We start from the raw sequence: 26,325 nt of genomic DNA, 5'->3' as shown, positions 1-26,325 counted from the left end.
TTTTTTGTTTTTTGGTTTTTTTGGAGTGGTTTTTTTTTTTTCTTTAGAGATTTTTCTTTTTTCTTTCTTTTTTTTTTTAAACTACAGTGTGTGTGTGCTCACCAGAGAGACAGAACATGAAAAATCACCCCCCCACACACACACAGGGATGTCCATACCACAATTCCTTCTCCATTCTTCTCTCAGGATTTTGGGCATGTATGCACACACGCCCAGTGTAAGTTTAAACTACCAGGTCTGGGACTAGAACCGCAGTGACTGCATGGGAGTCCAGCAAAATAACCATTACCCCATCTGCTCATCCCAATTGAGGGGTTCTTAAACTTCAGTGTGAAAAATTATTGTTCTGGGGGGCCAGCAGGTGATGTGGTTAGGGGCGCTGGACCCCCACATGGCCAACCGTGGATCGAGTCCTGGACCTGGCGGCTTGCTTTCTTTCTTTCTCTCTCTCCCTCCCCCTCTCTGGTCAAATTAAAATAAAAATTAAATAAAATATTTTTTTAAAAATTACTGTTCAGGGGTCTGTACACAAAGTCATACGTACTGCCCTCAGTGGATGATTTTCAAGTGTCATTTTGAATAAAAGAGTTTTCAAGTGTCATTTTGACAATAAGGCCACTTCTACCCAATCTGCTGACTCTAGAACCTAACCCAAGTTAAAGTGATGTTCAGAACCTCGGAGTGCTGAGGTGACAAAGTTTCAAGCAGTGTCAACTCCAGTTGTCAGTGGCTGCCTATAGCTTTGTAATGAAAGGGGTTGGGATGCCCAGTTCTGTCTCTAAAGAGAGCGAGTCACAATCCTTGATGAGGTATGGATTATAGGTGGGAGGTCATTCATTTTAAAAGAAGTATACTTGCCTTTTTTCCCAACAGCTTTATTGAAACATAGTTCAGTAAATTCATACAGTTAACTAATTTAAAATGTACAATTCAGTGGTTTTTAGTATATCCACAGAGTTGTACAACCGTCACCACAATTTAGGACTTTTTTTTTTCACCTAAAAAGAAAACCTGTACTTTTTGAAGTCACCCCTATTTCCCTTCTTCCCAATCCCTAAAGACCACACACATTCGTCAGCTAACAAATAGACACTTTTTGGCAATTATGAATAAAGATACTATAACCATTTGTGTAAGGTTTTTGGATAGACTTAAGTTTACTTTTCTCTAGAGTTTTTACTTAGGAGAGGAATCACTGGGTTATATGATAAGTCGATATTAAATCTTTGGGAAACTCTAGTAAGACTGTTTTGGTAGCAATCACAGCATTTTATTTCCTACCCGTGCATACTTTAGAAAAATTTTTTCTAAGTGCTTTCTAGCAATAGGCTTTTGAAGCTAAGTTAAAATTTTGGCCCCCTGACCTTAACCACGAGTTGGTTGGGTATGGCTCTCTCTCCGAATTTGTTTCTCTGATTTCAGCCATTGGGTTTGTAGAACTCCACATTTGATTCTGAGAAAGGAAGTGGCTTCTGCAGAGAGAAATTAGAGAGTTCTGCTGTTGGAATCAATTTGAGTGAAGTCTAAGCCCACACAGCATTGAGAAAAGATAACATTTGGTAAATTAAACCCAAGCATTTATTGAAATTGTGAAATGAGACAAGTAAAAAAGAAACTTTTTTTTTTTAGTTCTTTTTTTTTTTTTTTTTTTGAGAGGTTTTTCACTGTAGGGCGCGTGCGCTCGCCAGACAGACAGAGAGAGACAGAGAGACAGAAAGCGAGAAATCCCCCCCCAGGGGGGATGGCCACGCCGCAATCCCTTCTCCTCCATTCTCCTCTCAGGATCCTGGGCACGCACGCACACGCGCCCGGCGTGAGTTCTAAGTCACCAGGTCCAGAATGCGAACCGCGGTCAACTACGTGGGAGTCCAGCGACATAGCCATTACGCTAACTGCTGGTTCCCAAAAAGAAACTTTTGATAAGCAATTTTCTGCAAACATTTCAGCAATGGAGAGCCCTCACCACACCCACTGCCATAGCAGCCAGAAGCGCAGCCAGAGTTAAGGGAGTTTTAAGTCCAGCTTTCCTCTAACCCTCCCTGTAGTGGCCTCATTTGCCTTACATGTACTGTAGAGGAAATTCTGTAACAGAGCAAAGTCTATCTAGGAAAATAGGAAGAACTTTTTTTCTTTTCTCTTTTCTTTTTGGGGTACATGTCAGTAGTCTGATTTTATACAAATGGCCTCCAAAGAACAAATTATATTTCTAGTGATTTTTGTGACCAAAAAAATATCAAATTATAGGCCTCAAGTTGATTATTTGGAGTAAAACACAAGGTGTGTTTTCAAGAGCCTCTTAAAGACAAGTTATAGAATTGTGCATAAGCTAAAAATGGTAGATGTTGAACATGGAAGATACCTCTTCAAAAAACAAAATAATTATTTATTTTATTTCCATTTGACCAAAGAGGGGCCAGCAGGTGGCGTGGTGGTTAAAGGCACTGGACTCCCACATGGCCGACCATGGTTGAAGTCCTAGACCTGGCGGCTTGCTTTCTCACTTTCCCTCTCTCTCTGTCTGATCAAACTGGAAAATAGTAACAATAACAATAATCATTAATATAAAGTTAAATAAAATAATTCTTTTTTTAAAAGTTGACTACAGAGTCAAAGAGAGAAAGTGAGAAAGCAAGCTACCAGGTCTGGGACTAAACCATGGTCAGCCATGGGGGAGTCCAGCACCTCAACCACAATGCCACGGGATGGCCCAGCAGATAGCTCTTACAAGCTTAGTTACTTACTCACTCCCTGGTGGCCACGTATGCTTTCCTCATTACTCTTGTATTTAATTTCAGCCTGTGTAGTAAACAAATTTTAAATAAGCAGAACAGTGCCGAGAATTGGATTTAGTAGAGCACGTCTTCTGCCTTGTTCTCCTCACAGGGTGCGGTATATCTTGAATGTCACTCGAGAGATAGATAACTTCTTCCCAGGAGTCTTTGAGTATCATAACATCCGGGTATATGATGAAGAAGCAACAGATCTCCTGGCCTACTGGAATGACACTTACAAATTCATCTCTAAAGCAAAGTGAGTAATGATCATGTGCACATATTCTTTTTTTTTAATAATTTTTATTTGACTTTGTTTATTATTATCATTATTATTATTATTTTAATTTGACCAAAGAGAGATAGAAAGAAAGAGAGAGGGAAAGCAAAAAAGTGAGCCGCCAGGTCCGGGACTTGAACTGTAGTCAGCCATTTAAGAGTCCAGCCCCCTTCCCCGAGTCACCTGCCGTCCTCCACGTACGTATATTGTAACCCCTGTTCTTCATGTACCACACATGGCTGGAGTATGAGGCTGTGGATAACCTATTGATACTCAGGAAAAAGGAAGAAAAGAAAAAAGACTGGGGTCATTGTAACCCTAGGCAAAAGACTAATGACTTAATACTTTTCCTCGAGGTAAATAAAGCCCCTCAACGTAGGTGACCTCTTGGCTCTTTCTGTTGAACACAAAATAAAGGAAAATAGACTTAATGCTGCAGCAAGAAATAGAAACGAAAAAAGGAAGACATTCTGAATGAAATTATTAAGTTGCCAATGGGAAGATATGAAAGGTAGCAGACATTCCATGGAGTGTCTCCACTGTACCGCAGGCAAGCATAGTGCACAGTGATGCACACAGAAAGCCAGATCCCACGTGGCTGGCTGCAGTTAGTCTCGGCCCCAGTGGCTTGAAAACCATGCTGGGCATGTGTGCTCATGTGCCGAAAATCCTGATGGGATGGAGAATTGGAAGACAAAGGATTGTGGTGTGACTGTGCCCCTTTGGAGAGGGTGTATGTGCACACTTTCACACAAGCTCGCATATCCTGTGATAATTTTTTTAAAAGAAATTATTCCAGATAGGTAGAATACCAGGTCTTCTCTGAAGATAAGGAGTGAAACAGTGAACTTTGGAAATCTTTTCTCATTCTTTTATTTATTTATTTTGCTAGTGAGTATATGCACTGTATGCACTCACTGGAGAGAGACAGGGCTAGAGAAAACAAAAGTGAGAAAGTGCGCCCCCTATGGTGGATGGTTATGCTGCAGTCCCTTCTCCTTTTCTCCTTTCATGTGTCTGGTGTGTTTTTCAGGCTGCTGGATCTAGGACTCGAATGGTGCATTCAGTCATGGGGGATCCAACTGCCTTCACCACCATACCACAGCCAGCCCCTTTTATTTTTTTTTTTAATTTTATTTTATTAAATTCCCAGGTCCAGGACTTGAACCATAGTCAACTATGTGGGAGTCCAGCGATGTAACCATTACACCATCTGCTGATCTCTATTTTATTTTTATAATACCCTGGTGAAATTTTTGTCTAACCCTTGTATTCATGTCTGTCTTAAATTAATCCCTCCCCCCTTTTGTTTGTTGTACCCACCAGGGAGAAATGGGGGAGAGTGAAGGGCCCTCCTACCTCCACACCCCATGGGGAATGGTCACTGCAATCCCTTCTTCTCCACTCTTTCATCCTTTCAGGATTTGGGGCATGTGCTAACATGCCCACCATGTTTTTCAAGATGCTGGGTCTGACTCAAACCCTGGAGTCAGCCTTGTGGAGACCGGTTGCCTTAACCACCAGGCTTCAGAGCCAGCCTTGATTGGCCGTTTGTTTGTCTGCTTGTTTTTGTTTTTGTTTTTGCCAGAGGGCGTGTGCACTCATCAGAGAGAGGGAAAGTGAGAAATCACCTGGGGGCGTGGGGATGGCACACACATGTATGTGCCTGGCGTGCTTTTCAAGCCACCAGGTTCAGAACTCAAACCATGGTGGGAACCAGCAGTTAGCATAATGGCTATGTCGCTGGACTCCCACGTAGTCGACCGCGGTTCGCGTCCTGGACCTGGTGGCTAAAAACTCACGCCGGGCGCGTGTGCGTGCGTGCCCAAGATCCCAAGAGGACAATGGAGGAGAAGGGATTGCGGCGTGACCATCCCCCCTAGGGGGGTGATTTCTCGCTTTCTGTCTCTCTGTCTGTCTCTGTCTGGCGCGAGCTCACGCGCCCTGTAGTGAAAGCCTCTCCAAAAAAAAAAAACCTCAAACCATGGTCAGCCAGGTAAGAGAGTCTAGTCCCTTAACCACTATGCCACCTAATGGGCCCTTTTTTTATTTATTTTTATTTATTTTTTTTATTTTTGGAGAGGTTTTTGCTATAGGGCGCGTGCACTCGCCAGACAGACAGAGAGAGACAGAGCGAGAAATCACCCCCAGAGGGGATGGCCATGCCACAATCCCTTCTCCTCCATTCTCCTCTCGGGATCTTGGGCACACACGCACACGCACCCGGTGTGAGTTTTAAGCCACCAGGTCCGAGACACGAACCACGGTCGACTACATGGGAGTCCAGCGACATAGCCATTATGCTAACTGCTGGTCCCTGTTTTATATTCTTGAAGCCCATTAATAAATTATTATCAGTAATAATATGACCCATGACATGCTCACTATATGTCTGATACTTCATATGCATTTGCATGTGATATTATCTAAAATTCAGAGGCAGATAAATGTCATCCTCTTCAGAGGACTAGAAAAAATGAGACAAGTTGTCTGAATCCTGGCTAAAGACACTTGAGTTCCAGGCGAGGACCCGGTCCCAATGGAAAGTTGATTTCAGCTGTGATTAGAGAGACAGGAGGTTCTCGGGGCACATCTAAGAAGCACATGCTCTGGGGCTCCTGCAAGCTTAGATCAGCACCTGAGTGAGTGCCTTCTCAGGCAGCACCCTCATCAGGACCCTGGTTTCTAATGTGATGCCAGGCTTAATCTAGACCATCTAGCCTAGGGCGGGGCTGCTGGTCCCACAGGCTACAACGGGAAGGAAGGAGATCGGACTGTGGTCTGTTTTACATGATTTCAGGGTTATCCACTGGGCCAGCTGGTGGCATGGTGGGTAAGGCGCTGGATTCCCACATGGCTGACTGTAGTTGAGTCCTGCACCTCACAGCTTGCTCTTGCTTGCTCGCTTTCATCAAAATTAAAAATTAATTAACTAATTCTTCTTAAAAAAAAAAAGAAGAAGAAGAAGAAGAAAAGAAAAAGAGTTATCCACTGAAAAGCCCAGTTGAAAATATGCTGAAAGAGATGTTTTCGTGGGAATGGATTTCATAATTATATTTTAGAGTTGTCTAATTTTGAGCATCTTCCATGTCTACAGACATAGACCTGAAATTTGATGCATTAAAGTTGTCACAGCTTGATGAGAAAATATAGAGCACATGTCTAAACTTCTGAGTCACCGTGCGTTGGCTTCTTAACCGTAGTCATAATGAAAACCCTATGGTGCCATAAGTAAAAACAAGTAATTCCTAGTCATTTGAGATCATTTAAGCACACACAGACCTGCACCAGCCTTAGGACACTAAGACTTTGAACCTAAGCGACAAATAGAAAGCCAGTCTTCCCTTCGAGACTATTTCGATGATTCCAGACTATTCTCTGTATTCCTGTAGTTTTATTGCTTCACTCAATTTTTGCACTTAGCCTCACACCCTCCCTGCACTGCCACTTAACTCTTTTATGTATCTCTGTCTCCAAAAACAGAATGAGCTTCTGGAAAGAAGCTTGTCTTTCATCATATGTGCAGTGAGCGAATGAGTAGATTTCCCCTGTTAGGCTGATATGTACATTTTTTGATTTATTGGACTAGTCACTTGGGAAGGATTCCAGAGCCCCAGTACACTAATGATAAGAATAACAGTTCTTTCTTCCAGATTTTAAAATGTTGTTCCTACTTAAGAAGTTGGCAGATCTAATCGGCAGATCCATAAGCTTGTTAATATATTTAACAAATATTTGAAGGATCACTATGTGCTGGACACTGTGTTATTAGCAAAATCAGCATAACCAAATACTGTTCCTATTCCAAGGTTGACTTCAGGGGAGTTGTTTGTTTGTCAGTATCCCTTACAGTAGCTTTGTTTTCTATTTCTTCAACCTCGTTTTAAAAAAAGAAAAACAGGTAGTTCTCATTCATTCGCCCTGCTCACTGAGAAAGCCACGTGGTACATAGAATGCTCCCAGCCAGCTCCTCGGGCTGTACAGCCAGTCCCTAGACAGGAAATGGGTCGTGGTATTATGAAAAGTAATATCCAGGGCTACATCTGAGCAGAGAAGAGGTTTGGTTTCATTTGGTTCGTGCTTCCCTCCAGGGGCAGAACCCTTACTGGAAATTAAACTGGAAACAATTCATAAGTTCTGAATAAATTAGATGAGTCACTGCCACACCTGTAACTCAGGAGAATGCCAGCCGCCAAACATGCCCCTGAGGCTGGGAGAGAAATGGCCTCCACCACGCAGAGTGGACTCCTGTCTCACAGTTCAAAATGCTCCCTCTTTACTCTGTGACCCACTGTCACTGCACATTCTGTACGGTTTCCTTCAAGTTCATTTATTTATTTATTCTGAGACGAGAGGAAACGAAGGGGGCAGGGCACAGCCCCAGCAGGGTCTTTACGGCATAGCCTACCCCCAAACCTCAGGCCAGCCAGAGTCACAGGTACAAGCATGGGCCTGGTGTACACAAGGAGACCTTGGGTGGTGACCCTGGGACCTTCCCATGTGGCCTCAGCGTCATGGAGTGCCGCTTTACCACTGTGCCCCCATGACTGACACCGTACTGCATTTTACTGAATACCTGTCTGTTTCTCCCGTGAATCCTGCCCTTCAGGGTAAAAGCCATGCGTTACTTCCCTTTGCATGCTAGCCCCTTGCGCATTGTCTTACACATGGTAAATATTTGCTGAATGGATTAAAGAGACTTCATATTAACATTGCAGGTAAGAGTACATAGAGGTTCTACCCTACCCACACACTGATTATAGATGTACCCACATGTTCCAACGTGGGAGGGTCACATAGCAAGAAAAGGGAAGAGCAGGACAGGAGACTTGGAAAATCTACAACCCAGTTTTTAAAATGTTACTCACGGGGCCAGCAGGTGGCATGGTGTCCTGTCTCACAGTTCAAAATGCTCCCTCTTTACTCTGTGACCCACTGTCACTGCACATTCTGTACGGTTTCCTTCAAGTTCATTTATTTATTTATTCTGAGACGAGAGGAAACGAAGGGGGCAGGGCACAGCCCCAGCAGGGTCTTTACGGCATAGCCTACCCCCAAACCTCAGGCCAGCCAGAGTCACAGGTACAAGCATGGGCCTGGTGTACACAAGGAGACCTTGGGTGGTGACCCTGGGACCTTCCCATGTGGCCTCAGCGTCATGGAGTGCCGCTTTACCACTGTGCCCCCATGACTGACACCGTACTGCATTTTACTGAATACCTGTCTGTTTCTCCCGTGAATCCTGCCCTTCAGGGTAAAAGCCATGCGTTACTTCCCTTTGCATGCTAGCCCCTTGCGCATTGTCTTACACATGGTAAATATTTGCTGAATGGATTAAAGAGACTTCATATTAACATTGCAGGTAAGAGTACATAGAGGTTCTACCCTACCCACACACTGATTATAGATGTACCCACATGTTCCAACGTGGGAGGGTCACATAGCAAGAAAAGGGAAGAGCAGGACAGGAGACTTGGAAAATCTACAACCCAGTGTTTAAAATGTTACTCACGGGGCCAGCAGGTGGCATGGTGGTTAAAGGCACTGGGTTCCCGCGTGGACAACTGTGGTTAGAATCCCAGACTCGGTGGCTTACTTTCTTACTTTTCCTTTCTCTCTCTCTCTCTCTCTCTCTCTTTCTGTGTGTGTGTGTGTGTGTGTGTCTATCTGGTCAAATTGAAACATAATAATAACACATGGAATTAAATAAATAAATCATTCTTTTTTTAAAAATGTGCTCACTAGTGTGTTTTCCGGTTCTTTATCTCAATCCCGTAAACTAGGAAACATGGCTCTAAATGCCTTGTCCACTGCAAGATGGGGGTGAGTCGCTCGGCCTCCACCGTGATTGCCTACGCAATGAAGGAGTATGGCTGGAATCTGGACCGCGCCTATGACTACGTGAAGGAGAGACGGACCGTGACCAAGCCCAACCCCAGCTTCATGAGACAACTGGAAGAGTACCAGGGGATCTTGCTGGCAAGGTGAGTCCTTAAGGGACATTCTCAGATTCTCCCTCCTTCAGACTCCCTAAGGCAAGGTGAAAATGTTCTCTGCAGCTAGTTCTCAGCCTATCTGGATATGACACTTCTTCTTTTTTTGGAGAGGTTTTTGCTATAGGGCGCGTGCACTCGACAGACAGACAGAGAGAGATAGAGAGACAGAAAGCAAGAAATCACCCCCTAGGGAGATGGCCACGCCGCAATCCTTTCTCCTCCGTTCTCCCCTCGGGATCTTGGGCATGCACGTACACGCGCCTGGCGTGAGTTTAAGCCGCCAGGTCCAGGACTTAAACCATGATCACAACCACGTGGGAGTCCAGCGACATAGCCATTACGCTAACTGCTGGTCCCTGGATATGACACTTTTTGAAAATAGATTTCTTTCACCATCAATCCAGTTATTTTCTTTTTCACATTTATTTATTTATTTAAACTTTTTTTTTTTTTTTTTTTGGTGAGAGAGAGGCAGAGAAAGGAGAGGAAAGATTAGCATGGGGCCAGCCAAGTGGCATGGTAGTTAAGGCAGCTGGATCCCACATGCCGAATGCACAGTTTGAATCCCAGTGGCTTAAGAAACACACCAGGTAGACCAGCAGATGGCATAATGATTACATCACTGGACTCCCATGTAGTTGACAGGGTTCGAATCCAGACTCAACAGCTTGAAACTCACTCCAGGTGCGTGTGTGTGCGTATCCAAGATTCCTGGAGAAGAATGGAGCAGGTACATGTGTGTGCATACCTAAGATTCCAGTGCATGTATGTGCATACCTAAGATTCCAGGAGTAGAATGGAGAAGAAGGGCTTAAGGCCTGGACATCGCAGCGCAGAGGTTGATTTCTCACTTTCTATCTCTATCTGTCTCTCTGGCAAGTGCACACACCCTATAGCAAAAATCTCTCTCTAAAAAAAAAAAAAGAAAGAAAAGAAAAGAAAACACACCAGTATTTGTGTGCATGACCAAGATCCTGAAAGGAGACAGGAAGAAAAGGGATTGCAGCATGAGGGGTGCTTTCTCACTTTCCCACTCTCCCTTTCTCTGTCTATCTCTGGTCTCTGGTGAGTGTATGAACCCTGTAGCAAATTAAAAAAAAAAAAAAAGGTTAATGTGGAATACTTAGCATCTAATCTTCCATATTGATATAATTAAAGAATGGAAATACTGTTTCCTCTTCTCAACTAAGTGCAGATTTCAGTAAACACTTGTCGACATCTTATAAGGCTGTTTAGCCCTAAAAGGCACCTGCCTTATCAGAATGGATACTGGTTACTCCCAAAGTAATTCTAGGCTTAACTGAAATTCCTGAAATTTATTTGGCCTTTTTTTTTTTTTTAAGAGCCAAGACAGAGACAGTGAGAAATCACCCCTCAGGGGGATGGCCACACTGCAATCTCCTCTCCATTCTCCTCTCAGGATATCCTCCTGGGATCTTTTTTTTTTTGAGGGTTTTTTTGCTATAGGACGCGTGCACTTGCCAGAAAGACAAAGAGAGACAGAAAGCATAAAACCCCCCCCCAGGGGGGATGGCCACACTGCAGTCCCTTCTCTTCCATTCTTCTCTCAGGATCTTGGGCACGCATGCACATGCGCCTGGCATGAGTTTAAGCCACTGGGTCCTAGACTCGAACCATGGTCGACTACATGAGAGTCTAGTGACATAGCCATTACGCCAACTGCTGGTCCTCTCCCAGGATCTTGGGTATGCATACACACATGCCTGACATGATTTTCAAGCCACCAGGTCTGGGACTAGAACCTTGGCCATGTGAGAGTTCAGCAATGGACTATGCCATCTGCTGGCCCAGACCTGTTCTTTCACAAATAATAATAATAATAATAATAATAAATACCTGTGCTCCTTTAGGTTTTTAATTTTTTTTAATTGCTCAACGATGTGGTCCCTCTCAAAAGAGAGAAGGTGAGAAAAAAGCAACCTCTGAAGGGATTGCAGTGTGACCAATCCCTTCTCCTCCATCTCCCCCTCCTTTGGGGACCTCAGGCACCCTCACACATGGGCCAGGCGTGTTTCTCGAGCCACCAGGTCTGGGTCTCAAACCACGGTCAGCCATGTGGAATCCAACTACCTTAACCCCCAAACCACAGAGCCAGACCACTATTTTTTTTTCCTTCAATGCCTGGTTTCACTGAGCCCTCTCCAGTGATTTTGGTCATGTGACAAAGGAATAGAATTGGGATTGTGTAGCCCACTTGAGGTATGAAGGTACTTCCCGGAAATCACCTTTTTGTTTTCTTTTTCTAAAATGTTTTAATCCTATATATAAACTTTATATACATATATACACACACACATACATACATACATACATATATACACATACACACACACATATATATATTTACATGTTATATATATATATAATGCTTTGGGAAAAGGTAGAAAATTACAAAGGAAAAAATAATTTATTAAGCTCAATACCCACAAATAGCAGTCCATGTTACCTTCTATTTCTCTTCGTTTTGTTCTAGCGCAGATATAGATTTTTGGGGGGAGAGATTTTTGCTATAGGCCACGTGCATGCCCCAGAAAGACAGAGAGACAGAAAGCAAGAAATCACCCCCCAGGGGAGATGGCCATGCTGCAATCCCTTCTCCTTCATTCTCCTCTCAGGATCTTGGGCACGCATGCACACAGGCCCGGCATGAGTTTAAGCCACCAGGTCTGGGACTCGAACCAAGGTCAACTGCATGAGAGTCCAGCGACATAGCCATTACGCCAACTGCTGGTCCCTCAAACACATATATTTATGGATTTTTTTTCCACAAACTTCCTATAGTCCACCTCTCCACTCAGTACTAGGTCTTGAAGGTCTTCTGAATCAAATAAGATCCAGCTATTTCCAGTAATAATTTGGTAATTGGTTATAAAATGAGGGATTAATTTCATTACACTATTACCCCTTTGGTAGTGAAAACTACCTTTAGCTGCTCCTGGAACAAGAATCAACTACTAAACAATTTAAGGATCAGTTTCCTAAGGTGCCACATGTTCCAGTTCTGTGGACTGCTGGACTTTGCTTTGTTTTCCATGTAGGCATTTTCTAGGTGGTTTCCTTAGAGTGAAGGCACAGCTGTCTAGAAGCAGCTGGGGCTGCTGCCAGTGTTTGACTCCAGCAGGTCTCATGACTTGGTCTTGACTCTTGAGTCTGGGCTGTATTTCCCCTGAACAAAATGTTAAATAGCCTTCCAGCCTATCCAGGCAGAGGGACTACCCTCTCACCCTTAAAGTATTGTGAAAATGTGGCCACAGCATAACCCCTCCCATTTACTCAGCATTTGGCACGATTTCTTCTGAGCCATTCTCTTAGGAGGCCGGGGGGATACTCGAGCTTCTTCTGTTTAAAAGAATTTATAGGTCTTCAGGGCCAGATTTTGATGACATTTTTAGATTAGATCAGAAGGTAGAGCACAGCAATTCTTTTTGGCACAAGACAAAGGCATGTAAGGGTTTGACGAGACATAGATACATATTCCCAGACACACGGCGGATGTTAGGCAATGTCCTCACGTGACCCACTGAGAGGAAGGATACTATGTGTCCTGCCAATTTCAGTATTTATTCTGGAATCCCAGGCTACTGCAAGCTGTTGGGCTGGGTTTTTTTAGTGTATGTGGTTTTTCTTAGATGTTAAAAGAATTTGAGAAAAATCTTAAGATGAGAATTAGAAGGGCAGAATAAACCAAAAAAAAAAACCAAACCCTTCCTTTTCCTTTGCCCTTTCGTTTTCCATTCCATGACTTCCTGGTCTTGATTCGTGGAGGGAGGCGCAAGCAGAGAGGAAAACTGACAGAATTTGAGTTTGTAGATCTGGTTTCCATTTTTGGTTCATCTCTTTGTTGCAATCCTGAGAAATTACTACATATTTCTCATCCTCATCTAACCCCATCTATAAAATGAAAAGCAAGAGATCTGCCTCATAGGGTTATTTGGAATCGAAATGTGTATAAATATTAATTATGTACTTTAATAGTTATACAGATGCGATTCTCATTGTCTCCTTCCTCCAAAACCACACAGAAAACACAGCCACGTGCCATTTATTTCGTGCTCTTTGACATCAGCCACTACCTCCAGCACCCACGAACACACCGCCAACTCCATTAGAAACTAGAATGGGAAGTGTTCCTGGGATTCCCTGTATGGTGATGTCTCCTGGATTTTAAGTACTAGAATCTAATGCTAGGGATATAACTTGGGCTGCGTTTGGCCACAAATAATAGAATACCTCCATCAGTCAGGATCTCAGCAAGAACCAGCTCACTCAAATTGGGATTATTTGAGGAGGGTTTTTATAAAGGGACCATTTACAAAGCTGTGGTTATAGTAGAACCAAAGGACTTGTAACAGCAGGGAACTTTGGTAGTAGCTCCTAGACCTGAAGAGAAGGGGAGCAGTAATTAGAATCTTGAAGAAAACTCCTAAAGAGAAAGGCAGCAGGGGCAGCAGGTGGCGTGTGGAGGTGCTGGACTCCCGCATGGCTGACCACATTTCCAGCCCTGGACCTGGGGGCTTGCTTTCTCACTTTACCTCTCTCTGTTTCTCTCTGGTGAGTGCATGTACCTTATATAACATTTAAAATAGTAATTGTTATAATAAATTAATTAAGTAAATAATTCTTTTTTATTATTGTTAATTAAAAATAAAGAGAAAGGCACCTTCAGAGACAAGCAGTAACCTCAGTTAAGACGCAGCTAGGGTCCGGCATTTGGCATGGTGGTTAAGGGCACTGGACTCCCACATGGCCAACCATGGTTTGAGTCCCAGACCTGGCAGCTTTCTCCCTCTCTCTTTCTTCTCTGTTCAAATTTAAATAAGTAAATAAATAAAGTTAAATAAAATAATTATTTTAAAAGTAACACACACAATAGGGACCAGCAAGTGACATGGTCTTTAAGGTGCTGGATCCCACATGGCCAATTCTGCGTTCAAGTCCCAGACCCAGTGGCTTGAAAAACACACTGAGCATATGTGCGTGAGTGCCCAAAATCCAGAGTGGAGAATGGAGAAGGGACTGTGGCATGGCCATCCCCCCAATAAATGACTTCTCACTCTTTCTCTGTCCAGCAAGTGCATGTGCCCTGTAGCAAAAATCTGAAAAAGATAGGGACCAGCAGTTAGCGTAATGGCTATGTCGCTGGACTCCCACGTAGTCGACTGCAGTTCGCGTCCTGAACCCAGTGGCTTAAACTCACACCAGGTGCATGTGAGTGCGTACCCAAGACCCCGAGAGGAAAAAGGAGAAGGGATTGCGGCGTGGCCATCCCCTCTAGGGGGTGATTTCTCACTTTCTGCCTCTCTGTCTTTCTGGCGAGCACACATACCCTTTAGCAAAAACCTCTCCAAAAAAAAAAAAGATAGAGACACAGCTAAGAGTTATTCTGCAGAGAGGTCTGGAAGAATAAATACCCTACCCTTTCTTCCCTCTGATCTCCTGAGACTTCCTGTTAGTCAAACCCTGTGGAAGTCAGAAAACAAGAAGGCCTGTTTTTTGTTTTTTTGTTTTTGTTTTTGTTTTTTGGGGGATTTTTTTGCTATAGGGCACAGGCGCTCACCAGAAAGACAGAGAGAGACAGAGAGACAGAAAGCAAGAAATCACCCCCCCAGGGGGCATGGCCATGCTGCAATTCCTTCTCCTCCATTCTCCTCTCGGGATCTTGGGCACGCACGCACATGTGCCCGGCGTGAGTTTAAGCCACCAGGTCTGGGACTCGAACCGCATTCGACTACATAGGAGTCCAGCAACATGGCCATCACGCTAACTGCTGGTCCCAACAAGGGGGCCTCTTGAAGTGGTTCATAGATCAGTCTTCAGGACAGAGCACAGTTTGGAGAAGCTGAAGAGTGGACTAGCAGGAACAAATGGAAGATGGTGGTCTCCGGAGCCAGCTGATGGTACAGCAGTAACACGGCTGTACCCGTGTGGGAAGGTCCTGGGTTTGTGTCCTGACGCTACCCTGTACACACTAGGTACATGCACACACTCATGATTGGGCTTGCTGAGGCTGAGGCTGGATTGTGGTGTGACGACCCCATTGGAGGCCTCTCCCTCACTCTCTGATAGGAGGGAAAAATTAATGTGTTTTTTTTTTTTAATTTTTTTTAAAGAAGCTATCCAGCCTACACCCAACTCTAGGTAGTTTTAAAAACTGGACCTTGGGCTAGCTGGTGACATGGTTGTTAACATAGCTAGATCCCACATGGCCAACTACATGGTTCAAGTCCCAGACCTGAAGGCTTGAAACACATACCAAGTGTGTGTGTGCACATGTGCCCAAAATCCTGAAAGAAATGGAGAAAGGATTGTGACGTGACCATCCCCCACTGGGAGAGAGGTTCTTTCTCATCCCCACCCCATCTCTCTCTCCAGCAAGTGCACATGCCCTCGGGGGTGGGGGTGGAGGGACTGGACCCTGTATCATCTTCTGTAACAAGAAGCACAGAAGCCGTCTGCAGTGGCGTGGCGGTGATCTGTCCATACCTGGGGTCTGGGTGCTCTCCATCCTTCTCTACCTTCCTTAGTTAATGGCCTGGTCCTTGAAGTTATTTCCTCATTGGATGTCTGCCACAATTCTGTCCCATTTCTGGGTAGCTGCATATAAATTGCATAGCATGTAGCTGAAGAAAAGGGACATTTAAATTAGGGAGAAAGACTTTGCCGTAGACTCTCCCTCAGGACCCATTGGCCAAGCTGGGTCACATGCCTGAAACTAATTACTGGCCAAAGAAATAGAATTTCTAGGACTGGCTAAACCATATTCACACTCATACTGTGGAACTAGGGAAGTGCCACATTCCCTGAAGCCATGGGAAGGTGAGTACCCAAACCGAAACAGGCCTTTGTCATGAAGGACAGTGGCTGTAGGACACACAGCCCTGAGGGGCTGCAGTCTGCGATGTGTTATCAAGAAAACGGGGCAGGGGAACCAGCAGTTAGCGTAATGGCTATGTCACTGGACTCCCACATAGTCGACCGTGGTTCGCGTCCCGGACCCGGTGGCTTAAAACTCACGCCGGGCGCGTGTGCGTGCGTGCCCAAGATCCCGAGAGGAGAATGGAGGAGAAGGGATTGCGGCGTGACCATCCCCCCTGGGGGGTGATTTCTCGCTTTCTGTCTCTCTGTCTCTCTCTGTCTGTCTGGCAAGCGCACGCGCCCTATAGCAAAAACCTCTCCAAAAAAAAAAAAGAAAACGGGGCAGCAATTGAGTTGAGCCCACCAAACTCTTGCCCACCCCAAAGTACTCCTTCAGGATCTGCCTACTTGGAAGAGCAGAGAGAACCCCCGGGCTGTGACTGTCCAAAGCTCTGTCAAGCCTTGCAGTTAGGATACCAGCAGAGGAAAGTCCTTACAAAATCCCACTTATTATGTTGGCAAAGAAATTTCATTTCCTGTCCAGGTGTTTGGATCTTGTGTTTCATATCTTCTCCCAGGAGGCATGTGGTGGCTTTCTCAAAGAGGTGGAGCCCTGGTCTAGCAATCCCCAGCTCGGTGGTCAATCAGGATGGTACTCCATGCCAAAGGTGAAGCGGCAGGTTTTTGTTTGAGGGCATTAGCTTAGTGCTGTGATGTCATAGTAGTAGAGACGTTTATCAGTGTCACCATGTTCCTGTGATTATCTACAGATCATTTGCAGTCTTTACCAGAGTGTGAGGATGTAGGCCAAGCAGTGACAGCCCTCTGAAATACTAGGGCCTTTTATCATCTTTCAGTATATTACTAAAAGCCTGGGCCCAGCCCGGGTGGCACACTTGGTAGCACAGACTACACAATGCTGGAAGTCACATGGCCGACTGCTGGTTTGGATCCCTGACCCAGTTGGCTGAAATATATAGGTGTGCATGTGAGCATCCAAGGTCCTGAGGAGCTAGAAGGCTGGGGAGGATCATGGTGTGATGAGTACTGGTCGAGGATGCGCTCTCTCTCTCTCTCTCTCTCTCTGTGCCTCTGTCTCTCTGTCTCTCTCATGCATGCTCTATCATGAATAAAAAACAAAAAAGAGAGACCAGCAGGTAGCATGGTAGTTAAAGCACTAGACTCCCACCTGATGACCATGGTTTAAGTCCCGGACCTAGTGGCTAGAAAATCACACTGTATGCATGCCCAAATCATGTGTATGCATGCCCAAAATCCCAGGAGGAGAATGGAGGAGAAGAGATTACAGTGCGGCCATCCCCCCTGGGAGGTGGTTTCTCACTTTCCCTCTCTCTGTCTCCGTGAGTGCATGAGCCCTATGGCAAAGAAAAAAAGCCTGAAGAAGGGTAATATTTAATGTTTCTGGGGGCTAGCAGGTGGCATGGTGGTTAAGGGCACTGGACTCCTACATGGCTGTCCACAGTTCGAGTCCCGGACCTGGCAGCTTGCTTTTTCTCTCTCTCATTTCCTTCTCTCTTTCTCTCTCTCTCTCTCTCTCTCTCTCAATCTCTGATCAAATTAAAATAAATAAATAAAAGATGAAGTTAAGGAAAATAATTCTTAATGGCCTCTTTAGATCTAAAAAGGAAGCTATCACAAAGCTATTGATAACTATGCATATCTGGTTTTATCCTTCCTGTTCTTGTACTTGAGGAATGGGAGCTGGGAGGAAAGTTTGTGTGTGTGCACGCACACGCACACACATATATGCACACGTATTTGCATGTGGAAACTCTTCATTAAACTGCCAGTAGCCCTGTTTATCATTCGGTACTCTGATCATGCAGGTATCTGGCAGATTTATATTCCATTAGACAGGCTCAGATTTCAGGCAGAGCATTTACAAACTGGACCATGTGTCTGTGGTGTTAGGTTCCTGTGTGCAGGGGCAAGGAAAAAAAGCTGGGTGGTAGCCAGGGTGAGTTTGTGCCACGTGTCCTCAGAAATGCCAGTTTCGATTCTTTCCAAGCCCATGTGACAAGGGCCAGAGGAGGCAGGACTGTCTCTCACCCTGGCTGTGCTGGTGGAGGCTGAGTAGTAGCTGGTGCACGGTTGTCAGCCAGAGGCAGGGAACCTAAGAAGAAAGAATGGATCCCTGGTCCGGTGACAGCCAAGTGCAATTGAGGCTTAAAAAGATTTTCTTGATCACTTTTAAGTTAAATCATCTCAAAGCATCCAGTGTACATGCACAGCATATAGAAAATGCTCAATTAATTTGGAAGAGCAGATGGCAGATGGCATAGTGGTTATGTCGCTGGACTCCTACATGGCCGACTGCAGTTGAGTCCCGGATCTGGTGGCTTTAAACTCATGCCAGGCGCATGTGTGTGCGTGCCCAAGATCCCAGGAGAAGAATGGAGGAGAAGGGATTGTGGGTGATTTCTCACTTTCCCTCTCATTGTCTCTGTCTCTCCAGCAGCGAGCACACATGTCTTAAGGCAGAATCCTCTAAAAAAAAGAATGAAAGAAAGGAAATGCTCAGTTATTTTAGATCTGGTGGCTTTAAACTCATGCCAGGCGCATGTGTGTGCGTGCCCAAGATCCCAGGAGAAGAATGGAGGAGAAGGGATTGTGGGTGATTTCTCACTTTCCCTCTCATTGTCTCTGTCTCTCCAGCAGCGAGCACACATGTCTTAAGGCAGAATCCTCTAAAAAAAAGAATGAAAGAAAGGAAATGCTCAGTTAATTTACTCTCTTCCCTACATGCTGCCTAGAAAGTAACCGTCAATAGTCTGGTTCTACTGTAACTGGTACTCCATTTTTAGCAGTGTTTTCCTCTATGGAACTTTCTCAGAATTGATGTTTTAACCTGTAGCAATAAGAAAGAACAGAGAGAAAGAGGCAAGACAATGGAGTACCTGCCATTGAAATTTCCTTCTTGTCCATTTACTAAGTAAAGCACCAGATTTTGGGTCCTGCAGACATTGTAATGGTTACATTGCTGGACTCTTCATGTAGCTGACTGCAGTTCGAGTCCCAGACCCAGTGGCTTAAACTCATGCCTGGTGTGTGTGCGTGCATGCCCAAGATCTCGAAAGGAGAATGGAGGAGAAGGGATTGAGACGTGGCCATCCCCCTGGGGGGTGATTTCTGGCTTTCTGTCTCTATGTCTCTCTCTGTCTTTCTGGTGAGTGCATGCATCCTATAGCAAAAACCTCTCAAAAAAAAAAAAAAAAAGCATCAGATTTTTAACCTAGAATAGCCCAGTCATCTTGTGCATGCCTGCGTGTTTATATGAATCCAAATTCAGGTCAGAGACCACTCAAGAGGGAAAGGATCTGAGACTTGGTTGCATCATCCAGGCTGCAGGCCAACTCTGAAGTCCTTTATTGGCAATTTGTTTACTTGCTGCTTAGCTGGACTAGGTGAGGGGAATCACCTAGATTTAAAAGTTAACAGTTTAAAATAATAGATATGACCTAGTGTCTTATATCTATCCCTGCCAGTGATAGAGCATTCGAATAAACTGACTCAAGACAAAGCTTCACTGGAAAACAGGCAGTGTTACCTAATACGGTGGATTGTGCATGCATACCCAGTGACCCACCTTTTCACTGCTATGTATAACGTCTGAGAAATAGGTGTGTTCCCGGCACAAGAACGTAATAGCCAAAACCGTTCATCAGCAGGATGGGGAAGTAAGTTGTGGCACATTCACACACTCCGTGCAGTGCGTTTACGTGTAGTGAGAAATCTTAAAAACATGATGTTAGGTAAAAGAAAATTAGTTGTAGAATATGTACAGTAGGATTTCATTTATGTAGAGTTCAAAACATGCCAAATTAAGCAGTACATCATTAAGAATGATAAGCACAGAGCTCAGGAGGGCGGTTACCCCTGAGTGGGGAGGAGAGGGAGGAGCGTGTGGCATAGCAGTGCTTCAGAGGCAGCAGTAACGAGTGTGTCGGCTGTCAGAGAGCGACCCACCACAACCCCTCTCTGCAGGTCCAGTCGCAAAAATGGAAAGGGCAGCAGCATCAGACCTACCTTTGGATTGGGTTTTCTCTTCCTTTGTTTTTTTGGTTTTTGTTTTGTTTTGTTTTGTTTTTGAGAGGTTTTTGCTATAGGGCGTGTGTGCTCACCAGACAGAGAAAGACAGAAAGCGAGAAATCTCCCCCCAGGGGGGATGGCCACGCTGCAATCCCTTCACCTCTCAGGATCTTGGGCACACACGCACATGCGCCTGGCGTGAGTTTAAGCCACCAGGTCCAGGACTCTAACTGTGGTCGACTACATGGGAGTCCAGCGACATAGCCATTACGCTAACTGCTGGTCCCTTCTCCTCCTCCTTTATGCGCAGGTGTCAGTGTAAGTCCAGGAGTCCTGACCCAATATTTTCTGATGATTATCTCCGCAGGAAGAGAAGGAAATCCCTGCTGAGCAGCAGAGCAGTGATATCAGCCATTTCCTTTGAGACGCATTAGCATAACTTCAGTCTCTCATTCCCTCCTGACTGGTGATTTGCAGGCAGCTTTAAAAATCATACTTCAGAGGATTCTTGAACTCATGGAAACTTCTCATTTGCTTGTTGACTGATAGGATAAACTGGGTTTTTGTTGTTGATTTTATTAAAAGGATGAGGATGGGGCCAGCAGGTGGCATGGTGGTTAAGGTGCTGAACTCCCACATGGCCGACCATGGTTTGAGTCCCAGACCTGGCAGCTTGCTTTCTCACTTTCTCTCTCTCTGTGTCTCTTGCTCTTGTACTCACTCTGTCTTTCTCTGCTCAGATTAAAATAAGTAAATAAATAGAGTTAAATGAAATGATTATTTAAAACAGTATGAAGACAAAGATGCCCCTATTTTCTTTTTTTTGAGAGGTTTTTGCTATAGGGCACGTGTGCTCGCCAGACAGACAGAGACAGAGAGAGCGACAACCCCCCCCCTGGAGGGATGGCCACAATCCCTTCTCCTCTCAGGATCTTGGGCATGTACGCACACGCACCTGGCGTGAGTTTAAGCCACCGGGTCCAGGACTCGAACTGTGGTCCACCACATGGGAGTCCAGTGACATAGCCATTACACCAACTGCTGGTCCCCAAAGATGCCCTTTTGTTGTCCAATATGGTGGCTGAGAGGAGTTGGGGCAGGTTTGAACATCCTCAGGATAGTGAGGGATAGAAATTAGAGAACACAGTCATATTTACTAGTTCAGGAAACAGGGGTGTCTGGATGTAAGAGAAGAAACTTTAACAGGAAGAACATTGGCCTGAGCTGGTCAGAGTGTAGAATGTAGGCCCCACCCATCGGAGCAGTCGGCCTGCTGCTTCTCCCCACAGCCACGCATTTGATTGAGATGTGTGATATGTTGTCTCCTCCTAGGGGTGGCTGGAGTTCATGCAGCTTGAAAGGGCAAAAGCCCCACCTAACACCAGCTCATTGATTACAGCTCATATTCATAAACAGCTTGACCTACTCTACCCGGGAAAGCACCCCTCAGCTGTGCAGTCCTGAGTCAGAGCGCCCGCCCCAGCAGCAGACAGGAGGGGGAGCTGAGAGCAGGTGCAGCGTTGAGAACAAACAGGGGGTCACATTAGTGCAGGCGCATGACTCGGCAGAGCCCGGGAGTGGCCCTGAGCCCGGGGCAAGTTGTTTTGGGCTGAGTTTCCCATTCCACCCCATGGTTAGGTAACTCTTCATCGGCTTGTAAGTCATGGAGGCCGCACCCCCACGCACCACACTTAGTGACCTGTCCCTGGCCTGGTGATTCTGACCAACCACAGGGCTACATTTCTCTTTTTGTTTGGAACTTTTTGTTGTTGTGTTTTTGGTGTTTTTTTGGAGTTATTTTAAGGATTTTTTTTAGAATTATTTTATTTGACTATATTTACTTATTCATTTTAATTTGACCAGAGAGGGACAGAGTGGGAGAGAAAGAGAGAGGGAAAGTGAGAAAGCAAGCCGCCAGGTCCAGGACTCAAACCACAGTCGGCCATGTGGGTGTCCAGTGCCCTTAACCACCATGCCACCTGCCAGCCGTTGTTGGGAACTTTTGAAACGGTGCTTCCTTGCTAGAGTGTGTGGTTTGAAATGACATCTCATCTCCACCTCAGACCTCTCTACAAAATAAACCAAAGGGCGTATGTGTGTGCCTGGTCTTCCTTCCGCTCACCGCCTTCCCAGCTGTAGGTCATAGTCGAATGCTTTTTTATGTCATGGTCCTTCTGGAAAGTACCTGTCCTTTATGCTTATCCTCTTCATTCTCTTGCTGAGCTTTCTCTCCAGATTTACCAACTCCATCTGTGCGTCCTACTTCAAGAAGGATCGCCGTCCTCCTTACACCCCACATCAGATCTTTATCCCGATTATGAGGACTTGGTAATAGGCTCTAATAGAGTATTTCCCTCTGTTTCACATGTATGTTGTTTTGAGTTCACATTTTTTTTCTGGTAATAATTGTTAAATATGCTTTTATTTAATACATTTTTTTCCCTTTATTCAAGATAGAGGGTGAGTGGGGGGCAGGGAGAGGAGCACCCTTTACAGGGTCTGGTCACTGCTGTTTCCTTCCTCTGGTCCTCCAGCCCATCAGGTCGTGGGCACTTCCGCACCCTCCTCGTGTTTCATGCTGACCAGCTCCAGGGCTGTGAGCACGGTTGCCGTGTGAAATCCAGCTTCTCTAGAGCAGCAGGTTACTGTTGAACCATAGAGCTGGCCCTCATTTGTTTAAACATCCAGAAATTATAAACATGCAGAATATAGAAAATAAAAGCCTTCCCTAGAAGTATTTCTGCTTTCTTTGAAAGGCTCTCTCTTATCAGTTTGGTGATGTTCCTCCATATATTTCCCTATACTTATTTTTAGTTTTCGAGAGATTTCTGTTACAGGACGTGTGTACTCGCTGGAGAGACAGAGAGACAAAAGGCAAGAAATCACCCTCCAGGGGGGACGGCCAGACTGTAATCCCTTCCCCTTCGTTCTCCTCTGGAGTCTCTGGGCACACACATAAACACACACACACATGCGTGTGCACGCCTGGTGTGAGTTTCAAGCTGCTGGGTCTGGGGTTCAAACAACAGTCGACCATGTAGGAGTCCAGCCCCTTAAGCACTGCACCCCTGCTGGCCCCTTCCTGTACTTATTCTAACATGGAAACTGACCATTCCAGATTTTACTCTTAAAAATTCTACACTTCTTTTTTCTTAAGTTGTTTATGTATTACTATTATTATTTTTTAAGTTTGTTATAGGGCACATGCATTCACCAGATAGAGACACAGAGTGAGAGCGAGGGAAAATGAGAAAGCCAGTCACCAGGTCCAGAATTTGAACCACAGTCAGCCATGTAGGAGTCCAGCATCTTAATCACTATGCCACCTGCTAACCCCATACAATTCAAACTGGGTTTTTTTTTGGTAAATTATTTTATTTTATTTTATTTATTCATTCATATATTTTTATTTGACCAGAAAGAGACATAAAGAGAGAGAGAGAGAGAATAAGAGAATAAGCCACCAGGTCCAGGACTTGAACTGTGGTCAGCCATGTCAGAGTGTCCAGTGCCTTAACCACCACACCACCTACTGGTCCCACAATTCACACTTTTAAAAACTGTGTATAAGAGGGTTCTTTGGCCATACCAAATCATCACTGGCTGTTACTAGCCATTTTAGCCCTGTTAGTCTGATAGGTAAAAAACAAAATAATATCTCACAGTCCTTAGGTTTTGTTTTTCTTTGTGTTTGCTATTAGTTAAATTGAGCATCTTTTCAGATTATCGCCTAGTTCTATTGAACAGTAACCAAGCATTTTTTAGGTTAAGATTTAAGTTTAGGAACTGGCAGATGGTGTAATGGTTACATTGCTGGCCTCCCATATAGTTGACAGTGGTTCAAGTCCCAGGCCCAGCAGCTTAAAACTCATGATGGGTGCATGTGCATGCTTGCCCCAGATCCCAAGATGAGAGTGGAGGAGAAGGGATTGCAGTACAGCCATCCCTCCAGGGGTGATTTCTCGCCTTCTGTCTCTCCAGCAAGCGCATGCACCCTATAGTAAAAAATCTCTCTTTAAAGAAAAAAAAAGAGATTTAAGTTTATCTGGGACCGGTTTCCTGGGAGGGAGTTGATGGTTTCCACAAACCAGATAAGGCATTTTCCTGTGTATGTCCTCCGCAGCAAACAGCGGCATAACAAACTCTGGAGATCTCATTCCGATAGCGACCTCTCAGACCACCATGAACCCATCTGTAAACCTGGACTAGAACTCAACAAGAAGGAGATCACCACCTCTGCAGACCAGATCGCTGAGGTGAAGACTGTGGAGAGTCACCCACCCATCCCTCCCGTCTTTGTGGAACACGTGGTCCCACAAGATGCAAACCAGAAAGGCCTGTGTACCAAAGATAGAATGATCTGCTTGGAGTTTACGTCTAGGGAATTTCATGCTGGACAGATTGAAGATGAATTAAACTTAAATGACATCAATGGATGCTCATCAGGGTGTTGTCTGAATGAATCAAAATTCCCTCTTGACAACTGCCATGCATCCAAAGCCTTAATCCAATCTGGACAGACCCCAGAAATGGCCAGCAAGTTCCCAGACTTAGCAGTGGAAGATTTGGAGACAGATGCGCTGAAAGGAGACATGAACGTCCACTTACTGCCTCTGGAAGAACTGACATCTCGGCTGAAAGACCTCCCCATGTCCCCTGATCCTGAGTCACCCAGCCCCCAACCCACTTGCCAGGCCGAAATCTCAGATTTCAGTACTGATCGCATCGATTTTTTTAGTGCCCTGGAGAAGTTTGTAGAGCTCTCCCAAGAAACCCGCTGCCGGTCTTTTTCGCACTCCAGAATGGAGGAACTGGGTGGAGGAAGGAGTGAAAGCTGTCGACTCTCAGTGGTAGAAGTGGCTCCTTGCGAAGTGACGGCTGATGACCAGAGAAGCAGCTCGTTGAGTAATACTCCCCATGCGTCTGAAGAATCTTCCATGGATGAGGAACAGTCAAAGGTAAAAACTATCTTTTAGTTCTCCACCTAAAGAAGTTCTCTTCAGAGATAAACTATTTGCAATTCTGTTATGTTCACTTTATTTTTGATATTACTAAAGACAGAAAGACGGTTGAGCTTTTCCTTGAAAATTTAGGGTTTCAATTTTTTTTTCTTTCTTCCTTTAGTTTGCCAGAGGGCATGTGCACTCACTGGAGTGAGAGGGAGGGGAAGTAAGAAAGCACCTCCCATGGGGAACGGTCATAATCTCTTCTTCATTCCTCCCTCCTTTCAGGATATCAGGCGCACACACATGCCCAGTGCATGTCTCAGGCTGCTGGGTCTGAGACTCAAACCATGCGGTCGGCCATGTGGGGATCCAGCTGCCCTAACCACTAGGCCAACAGCTAACCCAAGGCTTACATATTTTTTAAAATCAGTTACCTTTTGAGGAATTTGTCTTTCTAGGCTTTGTGGTATCATTGGAAGCACTTTGGAGAAGGGATGGTGGAGGAAGGGATTAGCCAAAACATTTGTTTTGACTGAACAAGGATGGATCTGCTCCTTGACCTCTGCAGTTTAGGTCAAATCTCACCAATAACAAAATGCCAAGGGCTCAGATTCCACCCAAATGACTCCTGTGTCTCTCTGAGAGAAGGACTTGTTTGGCTGATTCTCTTTTTTGGGGGGGGGGCGGGGAGGGGAGGTTTTTGCTATAAGGTTTATGCACTTACCAGAAAGACAGAAAGTGAGAAATCACCTGCCCAGGGGGATGGCCATGCCAAAATCCCTTCTCCTCCATTCTCCTCTCAGGATCTGGGGCACGCCCACACACGTGCCTGGCGTGAGTTTAAGCCATGGGTCCAGGATACTAACTGCGGTCGACTACATGGGAGTCCAGCGACATAGCCATTATGCCAACTGCTTGTCCCGGGTTATTCTTTTTGTCTCAGAAAACTCAAAGACTAAATTTTATATAAATAATTGTTGAAGTAGCAACTGATTTCCATGCTGAGTTCTTACTATTAATGGTGTTTCTGGGGCCCAGCAGGTGGTGTGATGGTTGAGGTGCTAGATTCCCAGTCCTGGACCTGGCCACTTGCTTTCCTCACTTTCCCTCTCTCTCTATGTCTCTGTGATGAATTAAAAAATAATAATAAATACATAATTCTAAAAGAAATTTTTTTAAATGGAGTTTCTGATGCTTCATATCTAACTCAAGAATCAAGGGTTGGTTTGGGGAAATTATTTTGAGAGCATACAGAATCCTATAGTTCTTCTTAGTGACAAGTGAGCTCTTAGAAGTCATATCAGACCAGGACCAGCAGTTGGCATAATGGCTACGTCACTGGACTCCCATGTAGTTGACAGCGGGTCAAGTCCCAGACCCGGTGGCTTAAATCTCGCCAGGGACCA

The 26,325-nt window shown here is 45.0% G+C and overlaps 1 protein-coding gene across 1 annotated transcript in view; it reads left to right on the top strand.

Moving 5' to 3' along the window:
- The window catches only part of SSH2 (slingshot protein phosphatase 2), a gene marked incomplete at its 5' end in the record, with an annotated part of 237,752 nt that overhangs the window by 203,565 nt on the left and 7,862 nt on the right, over positions 1-26,325 (top strand). The window contains 3 exon segments of the mRNA XM_014582926.2: positions 2,884-3,030; positions 8,835-9,035; positions 24,097-24,931. Of these exon segments, the coding sequence (XP_014438412.1) occupies positions 2,884-3,030; positions 8,835-9,035; positions 24,097-24,931 (1,183 nt within the window).

This window comes from Tupaia chinensis, unplaced genomic scaffold, assembly GCF_000334495.1.
Source record: "Tupaia chinensis unplaced genomic scaffold, TupChi_1.0 Scaffold143921_1, whole genome shotgun sequence".
Taxonomy (NCBI): domain Eukaryota; kingdom Metazoa; phylum Chordata; class Mammalia; order Scandentia; family Tupaiidae; genus Tupaia; species Tupaia belangeri.
Note: the sequence above shows the minus strand (reverse complement) of the source record. Positions and strands in the feature narration are given on the sequence as shown.